At 37.3% G+C, this 9,627-nt stretch overlaps 1 protein-coding gene across 1 annotated transcript; it reads right to left on the bottom strand.

Moving 5' to 3' along the window:
- Positions 1 to 735: 735 nt before the first annotated feature.
- Positions 736 to 9,120, bottom strand: rnd1a (Rho family GTPase 1a). The gene is made up of 5 exons (XM_052595244.1): positions 8,889 to 9,120; positions 8,491 to 8,578; positions 3,904 to 4,013; positions 3,361 to 3,495; positions 736 to 3,259 (listed from the first exon to the last, which is right to left on the bottom strand). Exons 1-5 carry the CDS (start codon positions 9,006 to 9,008, stop codon positions 3,014 to 3,016), a joined length of 699 nt encoding a protein of 232 aa, XP_052451204.1. The 5' UTR covers positions 9,009 to 9,120; the 3' UTR covers positions 736 to 3,013.
- Between the last annotated feature and the right edge of the window lie 507 nt (positions 9,121 to 9,627).

Below are 9,627 nucleotides of genomic sequence, written 5' to 3'. Positions count from 1 at the left end.
GATTGCCTAAATGGTTACTTGCAAAAGTTTTTTTTTTTTTTCAGAGTAGACCTATATCCCAGATGTAGAATTATATGGAGGTTTGTGAAAAGATGGATAGTTTAGGAACTTGCAAAAATCAGTAACTTGAGAAAGCGTGTTTGATGTGCAAGCTTTAGAACCTGTAGATAGATTCATAAAGAAAATAGATGGATCTAAATTGTTCAAGGTATATTTATTTATTCAGTTAGTTAAAGCTCTTTTTGCCTAACAATTTCACCATATATTCCAAAGTCTTGTTTGGGTGTTGGCTTTGTGTATTGCACTTACTAAGGTTCTGTTATAGGTGCAAATGCATACAGGAAATCTTTTTATTGTTTCTGCATCTTTATTATTCAGTATAATGCGGTTTCATTGCATACCATTCCTGCAGAATCACATTATGTATTCCTGGTTTTTCTTAGACATGTTGGCCTAGATTTGAGTGGCATGTGAATTAACAGGTATTTTGAGAGTCAGTCATATAAGGATGTTTATCTGATATGAAATCTCTCCTGATATAAGATTCAGGCTAATGAGTTCCCATGACTTTTCCAGGTGTTATGCAGTTTATTTTATAGAGATTGCTGGGAAACTCAATTTTATGTTAGACATTTAGTCTAAAGTTTTATTCTTTAGTTTTCTCATATGTTGGACTGCCACTGGATCTGCAAGTATTCACACGTAAAAGGGTTATAAAAATCCCAAAATGCAAAATATTTTTAGATTAAGGATTTTCTTTAATGAGTGCTGGCACTAAAAAAGAAAACCTTCACACAAAATTGTATTGACCAAATCCAAGTTTTAAGTTATTTAAGAGTGACACATGACATCAGAGACAAGGGAAAATAATCAATGAACAATATTCAATATAAAACAGATAGTCTGAAACGAAATAATAAAACAGAACCAGCATTAATCAACTATTAATAAGATACAGTTACATTGCACACACAATCATACAGTCTGTTCTGAATGTGTTTGCTTCACAGACTTCATTTAAAGGGCTGTACAAAACTGATTATGCAAAACATATGTACGTCCAGACCGCAGTAACAAAAGGAAGATTGCGGAGATCCACCACATCAAACATATAACAAATAAGAGTGCGACTAAACCAGACAACAGTAACAGATTCATATTAAGATGATGGCCAGTAAGATGATTCATGTTTCGAACTATAAACTATAGCCATGAAAAAGCCATTTGTTATGCTACAGTGAGAAAACTTCACTTTTTTTACACTCTGTTTCTCTCTGTCCACTTCTCTTTTTCAGACATTTAGTCCAGCTTAACTGACTTGTCTGTTGCTAAGCAACGGTGTAGAATTGCATGAAGTGATGAACAACCTCATAAAGTTTCTTTCAGATGAATTAGAGTGAGAATTTACAAAGTCAATGATATAATAATAACAAAGTTGTACAAATGTGTGATTAAGGCAAGACCAGTTTATAGACAGTGTTTTCATCCTCATAATTTCTAGACTGTGACTATGCAAATTTAAATATTCTCTGCTGGCAAAGCTGAATTTTCAGCTGTAGCTTGTACTGACCACACACTTTTGAATTGTTGTTTCAAATAGTTCCCCAACCATTTCTTTGATTGAACTAAATCTGACGAACTACTTGAGCTGGGAGTTATTCTGAGGTCAGATTCTTCATAATGCTGTCTCGTCTGACTTCTCAGTTCATTTCTACTTGGCCATTTATAAGCCCAAAGTGAGGATTTAGTTGTTTTCTGATTAAGCATTACACAACCAGGGGTTGTGGGATTAAAGATCGAGATTACCAGAATGAGGTTTGGGATGAGAGGAGAGTCCTCTGTGACAGTGATCCGACCAAATGCATGAGAATCACTGAAATTACAATGCAATCTAATGTCCAGCCTCGAATTATAACCAGCAACTTTACCACATAAGAGAATCATTTTTTTTACAGGCCTGTTTTTGAGAATTAAGTGTTGTGGCAGATTACTGTAAAAGAACAGTCAACTGGAACATTCAAATTATCTTTCGCGCTTATGCAACTTTGATCAGTTTTGGTGGACTGCGGTGACCCTCAGTAATCCCCCATAACCTTTCCAGGCCATCTCTAAAATTACTTCAGTGAAAGATCTCATTTTCTAAAAAAGAACGGTTGGAACATCTGGAAAGGTTTTTTTTTTTTTTTTTTTTTTGCAATAACTCCTGGTCTGTATTGAGAAATGGCCCGGGCGATACTGGGCTACTCCTCATTGGCTTAGATTTATGAACTGTTCTCTAGGGGCAGAAAGTGCATTAAGGACTACAGTAGAGATGGAGAGAGAGAGAGAGTGAAAGAGTGTGTCAGCATGTCCAATACATCTGGATGTACAAATGTGATTGGATGCTTCATCTAGCAGATTTATAACACTGTTCACCTTGTCAGGAGGACATCAAATCTTGTTTGGCTCCTCCCCTCGTGCTTGCATGAGATCTCACATCATAGATTGGTGCCAGCTAATACAAGCAGAGTATAGTTCTGTATTGAAAAATTAACTAATGCCAACCCGTATTCAATCATCCTCTCACTTTCAACAATCACATCCATGTTAAGTAAAGTGCGTACTGTGTAACACATCCTCTTCCTTTAAATATTAAATTACGTTCACAGCTCAACTCACATTCCCACGCTAACTACCCATAAAAATATCTGACAGTGTCCAGTGTCTAGTATTCAGGACATTTCCTTCTTCGTCTGACTGATTGATCATTGATATAAAATGCAGTTCATGTAAAGGCTGGTGAAGAGGATGTGTAACAGCCGAAAACCTTAAACAATGGCAGCAGCTCTTTGTCGTTTTGATGAGCGTGTTTGTAGGTGGGGTGTCAGAATTGGAGAAGAACAACATAAGTATAGAGAGAGGGAGGAGGGGTCATTAAAGGTCATGCCCCCCCCCTCTGACCCCCACCCCAAAAGACCGGTTCAAAGAGCGAAAAATACATTTTTGGGGGAAATTGGAGTGGCACACATGGAGCTCACATGATGGAACAGCTCTTGGTTCTCTCCTTGCTGAAGGAGGAGGTCAGGAGCTCCGCTTTGCTGGGCAGGTGAAGGAGGCGTTTGGACAGCCGGCGACTGGGGCTTTGCTTTATGGGGGGCTGCAGTTTGTTAAGGCATGTTAGTGCTGCTGAGCGGAAAACGCTGTGGATGCTCTTCTCTGATGTGAATGCAGAGCTCTCCAGGTACACCTCTGCTCCTACCTGCTTCGCCAACAAGGTGCCCTACATACAGAAAGATAGACCGAATGCAGTCAGAGATGGAAAAAGAGAGACGTGGAGACTCTCGTGGAGCTTACATAGATTGCATAATACGATTGACTGACCTGCTCATGGGAGATGGGCGTCAGTCTCTGATTGGACAGCTCCATCAGTGTGCAAACATCTGTTCGCAGGTCTGTCTTGCAGCCGACTAGGATTATTCGAGTACTGGGGCAGAAATCCATGATTTCGGCTTTCCACTGCAGGGAGAGAGCTGTTAATATACTGAAGAAAACACATTCTTAATGAGTATTTTTACATTAGAAGCAACAATACGGCATCGAGTCATTCAGGTTTAGAATGACATGAGGGTGAGTAAATATTGACAATGGTTTTTTTGATGGCATATTTATTATGAGTGTATTTTGTCTTATTTCACTTAAATTCACTTTTTTTATTTGTTTTTAACTTGTTTATACTTAAAACAAGTGGGGGGAAATTGCCTGTGCAATGAGACAAAATAAACTAATTAAAGATGCATTTTCTGAAAAGTCTTAGTATTGTTTCTTAAGTAAAACAGTCTATTTTAAGAATATTTTAACTGGAACACAAGTAAGAAAAAGAAAAAAAATGATTAATAGAACTGAAGAAGTCATGAAATGTCTTGCCTTTTTCAGAGAGCTTTCGACGGTCTCAGGGCGACTTATATCAAAGCAGAGCAGAACAGCATCTGCATCACTGTAGCAGAGAGGTCTGACGTTATCATAATACGGTGAACCTGCAGGAGCAAACACATGACGAACATTAATAATGGAAACTTGGCATCAAGTAAGATGCTTGTGATAGAGGAGTGAATGCAGCTGAATATGGAAGATCAGATGCAATGAGGGGGAACTGACAATAGCGGAGTAATGTAAATAGCGTTCGTGTGGCAGTTCTCGTAATAGGTGTGTGTGCATGTGTGTGGGCGCCTCTCTGAGATTCCTTTATTGACGGAACGAGTTGCCGAGGAGGTCTTGTCCCCTGCACACACCGAACCTCATCTCATTCCGTAACTACGGCAACAGCATTGAAGGATGTGCACATAAACACTCTCATACTATGGGTCTATGTCAATAAAAAAATAAAGCAAGTCCATTAAAGATGCATTTCACCCAATATTCAGGTATTTGTGCTTATTAGTATCGACTTTCAGCTCAGATGCTGGGTGTTGTGCGAGCATCCCTGAGTCACGTACTACTGCTGTATATGTAGACAGTGACTCAGCTCACTACGTTTAGACAGAGAATATATGGCTTATCAGTAGAAAGAGAGGGGAGATGTGATGAGACACAGCAATGAATCTACAGGCAACCCTGACACCACTATACACTAGACAGTACAGGTCTCAACAGTGAGGACACTGTAGCTCATTAATTCTGATTTAACTGCTTTAAATGTGCCACCATTGTCATATAAATTCGTTTGCAAATGAGATGAGGTTTAGTTCAACTGAAGCATCAGTAAAAATTGAATGAATATCATAAACCAATAACCATATACCACCAATGTTTTCCAGCAAATGACTATTGATGAATGTATGGCTGTCACTATGAATATTATATTATATTATATTATTAACAGTCCTGGGTACAAACTGATTACATGTAATCTGGATTACATAATTCGATTAAAAAAATGTAGTACTTGTAATAGAAAATGTAAAAAATTTTGTCATCAGATTATAGTTACTTTGATTGCATATTAAAACAGTGGCAGTAAATTATTCATAGTTTATTGATTCTGAAAGTCTGGACAAAAATATTTCAAATCTGGAAGACTTCGGGCGTGTCATTGTATTCATGTTTATTAATATGTGTTTAATGCAGGTATTCCCATTTTTGTCACCCCTTAAAAAATATATTTGTTGAAATATCACAGAAGTTGTCAATATTTCAATAATTTAACAACACATTTGCACGTTTATAGTTCTCTGATGCTGGTTAATTGTCACACTGACATACAGGTAAACAAATAAAGTATTAATATGCTTAGTATTCAAATGTTTTAAATTGCTTTTATTTTACATTTTTATGAGTTTAATTGAATTATTATGTTTTTATCAATTCACTATTCACTTTATCACTTGACTATGGTACACGTTATGGTACATTTAAAACAAGTTTGATCAAAATGTAATCTTAAAGTAATCTATATTGCATTACTACATACAGTTTTCATCATGTTATATATAATGGACTACAATTTTTAAGTAATGTACCCAGCTCTGATAATTAAATATCTTTATTAATGTATTCAATAATGTATACATTTTTATATTGTTTGTAAAGAATGTTTTAGTTTATAAATTACATGCATTTATTTCTGACAAACATATTTGAGTTGTAGATCTACTGTGTGGGGGGTCATGAATCTTCAGATGTAAAACTCAATGGTAAGACATCTCCCTGTATTTGTTATATAGGTAGCAATTGCTCTTCACACCTGACCGTAGCTACTGTTTGAAAAACAAATTATAAAAACTGTATATTCCTCTTGAATCAAATTTCTAATGATAAGAGCTACAGGAGTGGGCAACACCGGGCCCTGTCAAAGGCTCAGTAGCAGCCTCTCATGCCCGTCTCCTCTTTGATCTGGAGAGTGTGTGAAGAGATGCCCGAAGCGGCGAGAGCCAGATGAGCAAATTCAATTAAAGCTTCTGTAATTAGTCGTGATTAGAGTATGTTTGTTCACGTATGCTGATGAGTGTTTGCGTGTGGGTGCACGAGCATCTAGCGCTCTGCCAGTGTTCCTCCTGTGCGTTGCCATATAACGAGACTGTGCACATTTAACAAAGCCTAACTGGCTTAATGAGGGAATAGATGGGGGAGCTGTTTGATTGGCTTCTCAAGCACTGATCTTCCATGCAAGATTCTGAGTAAGCTGTTGTACATGATAAAACGTATTTTCTCTCACATTTACAGTTTTAACTTCTGATCTGGGTTGCGTGTCCAGGGTTAATTTAAGTTTTTCTACTGTTGTTTCGCTGTTGTTTTTCCTTTTAAGTGTTTTTAACGTTTCACAATAAGGCAGTGTGTTTAGATAAAATGCAACGCAGGAAACACCTCGAGCTAAACTGAGCATAGACAGGAAGTCCTTCTTGCATAAGAGTTCATTCACTAGTTATCACACGTACAGATGATGTTCTAAGCATTTAGTTGGATGTTATCGTTGCTTGTTTGATATTAATTGCTGTTGTTTTTTATAATATAATATTATAATATAATTTATAATACTATATATTAATATCAATATTATTATAATAATTCATTTTAAAATACAAATCATTTTATTATTAGTTGTAGTAGTAGTAGTAGTGGTAGTAGTACTGGTTCAAAATCAGAACCAGAACAATAATTAATAATCAACTGTGCATATAAAAATGTGTTATATGAGCTGCAAAAAAAGTCAGTAAATCATTAATATGAACAAATTTGTAAGTTCAACTTTGAAACAAAGCAGCATCAGTGACTGATGTGTTACACAACGTGCTACGCAACATGACCCTGAAGAACCCAGCTTTCACTCGGCATGCAATATGACAGCAGCGGGGATTTAAAAATATTAAACTTATACGCTATTGCAAAGATTAATCTAGGTTGAAATATCAGTTGGGCCTATAAAATAAGGGCATCTGGAAAGGACATGATGTACTTAAAAAAATAAATATCCTTCCAAAACAAGTGAAACATACAGAGTTTACAAAGATAATGATTGGTACATAATTGGTATGAGAACATTAATAATAATTTTCAGGAGAGAAATCTGTTTTTGTCTATACATTTTTGGGGTGAACTGTCCCTTTAGGAGATGTCTTCTTACTCTTAAAACTCCATGAATCTAAACATAGATTTAATAAATGAGACTATCAGTGGATCATTCCATGCGTCTTTTTACTAGATAAGAAAAGTAAGAGCTTCAGTAATCAGTCATTGAACCACGGCTTTCTACTACTAGCCTTATCTTAATGAGACTCTCAATCAGATACACATGCAAACATTCCCTAACCAAATCAGTCTCATAGACAAAACCACAGGCACTGGAACAGATCTGTGTGATCTTTTCCAAAAAAAAAGAGAGAAACATTATCTCTAAAAAGCCACCTACGTCATTGAAAAGGCTTTGCGTGCCACAATGAGACATTCCAAAACATGCCAAAACCTTGTACTGTCCTGCACTGCCCTGAATATTTTAATAACCAGTTGTCTATCTCGTCTGATCCAGAGGCAGACAGAAGGTAAAGACGGCACGCTGCCAGCGTCTGGCGTTTGGGGACTGGTCTCAGGTGTTGGAGCTGCCAGACTCCTCACACATCAGCTTGTGTTCCCCGACTCAGGGCTCAGGTGCTGATGGTGGGTCTTTCCTGTAACGTCTGACTGACCTACTAGCCCAATAAGTCAACACAACAGCTGAGGATGGACAGAAGCTAATGCATGTAGACGATTTGCAGAAAGTGATTTTGTAAGTAAATCTAACAAAACATTGTAAAGATAAATCGAAATCTATTCTTAATCTACTTTAAATGATAAGCAATAGTTTTGTATATCTATAAATCGTAATGCAACATATGATGCACTGAAGACACAATTCAGTTATCACAATATCACAAAGGCAATAGATATTTGATCAGGTACATTGGTTACTATAATGAGTATATATTTGATATATATATTGATTTGAGTTATATGAGTTATACAGTGAAAGTAAACATGGTGCAAGATGACATAGGACCCATCTCAGGCCAATATAGATGACTTAAACTACTAGTACAATTGGAAAGAATAAGAGCCTATTTGACGAACACTTAATTTGCTTTCACTGTATGCATGAAAATTAATGAAACAAACATAAACAGCTTCACTATGAAGTGGAAGCACATAGTTGAACAAATCACATGTATGCAGGCCAATATAGGTGACTAAAACTACTAAATATTGGTCAGAGCAATTGTACCGCTGAGGTAAAAATAAATAAAGTAATTCATATTATATGGAAAACAAACACATTTTTCAAAACACTTTCTTTTGTGTTCCTACAGGAACGAGTATGACGACAGCATTTTAATTTCTGAGTCCATTTAATGATATTTAAAGTGTGTGAAACTGTATTCATTTGCAAAAACGACTGTGTGCAAATGTGTTCATCGGTTTGAATGCTCTGTTACGTAAAGCTTGCTTTACCACCGCTGTACAGCTGTAGTTCAGTCTCTCTCTCACCTGACGTGTCCCATAAACTGAGCTCCACGCGCTGCTCCTCTAATTCCAGTCCAGCTGTGTAGTTCTCAAACACTGTTGGGACGTATGTCTGCGTGTGAGGGGAAACGAAATAAAAGCCGTTATTTAGTGACTTAACATTCCCATAAAAACACTTAATTTCGTTTAAAACGTTATGTGTTTTTTATCCCCCAGGGTCAACACGTGCACAACAACTCACATGAGAAAGATGCATAAAGTATCACCTTGATGTATGGTGCATGAATGTGCATAAATCAAACGCAGTGTGTAATAGTCACAGTATATGGTTGCACAATGACATAAGCAAGCATCCAAGTGCCTTACTAGCAAACACACAAATCAATATCCGCTCAGTGAATAAGTGAGAGAGCAGAACATACCTCAGGATAACAGTCTTTGGCCAACACTTGCAACATTGCGGTTTTCCCGCACTGCACATCTCCTACTAAAACCAGTTTACAACGCATGACCAAAGGCTGGCTGATTCTTCTCTCCTTCATTGTAAATAAGACGGTCCTGTGCGCGACGGCTTTCTCCTATGACGGCCCAGGGCAGTTTGTTCAGACCGCATTGGGGTTTGGACTAAATCTCCACGAAAGAGAGAAATACGGCACTGCGGTAATTTATACAGCTCTGCTGTCCAATCAGCGCCGCGCTCTCGTGCTCGCGCTCGAGTTCCACTGCCCCCGAAATGCGCCCAACCCAGCTGGAGTCTGCTCATTGATTTAACCGATATAAATGGTAGAGATGGTAAACGAATCTTATGGAGAGTTTAAAAAAAAAGTTTCCAGGCAAGGTGTGAAAATTACATCATAGACGTGAGTTTAATAAAAGTTGAGGGAGGATGTCTTTACACTTTTTGGTTTAGTGGAAAAAATTAATCATAAGCAGATCTTTGAATATATGTTTTTCTTTTTTACATTCTGTTGTAAATCTCGAGAAAAAATATGCCATTAAAAAAGTGTTCATATTGACCAATTCATTCTCTTAGGCAGGAGCACTGCACAAGATCCCGGGCCCTATACATAGGCAGTCCTAATGCCCCCCCCAAAAAAGAACCACTTTCTTTTCTGAATGACATTTTAATAATATACAGTAATGCACAGACATCCCCTGACA

The sequence above is a fragment of the Carassius gibelio genome, chromosome B23 (assembly GCF_023724105.1).
Source record: "Carassius gibelio isolate Cgi1373 ecotype wild population from Czech Republic chromosome B23, carGib1.2-hapl.c, whole genome shotgun sequence".
Lineage (NCBI taxonomy): Eukaryota > Metazoa > Chordata > Actinopteri > Cypriniformes > Cyprinidae > Carassius > Carassius gibelio.
Note: the sequence above shows the minus strand (reverse complement) of the source record. Positions and strands in the feature narration are given on the sequence as shown.

Coding starts and splice junctions, on each gene's coding strand:
- rnd1a (XM_052595244.1), bottom strand. CDS start 9,008: ATGAAGGAGAGAAGAATCAGCCAGCCTTTGGTCATGCGTTGTAAACTG. Junction 3,496..3,903: donor TCGAAAGCTCTCTGAAAAAG/GCAAGACATTTC, acceptor CTCTCCCTGCAG/TGGAAAGCCGAAATCATGGA. Junction 3,260..3,360: donor CGCCCATCTCCCATGAGCAG/GTCAGTCAATCG, acceptor TTCTGTATGTAG/GGCACCTTGTTGGCGAAGCA.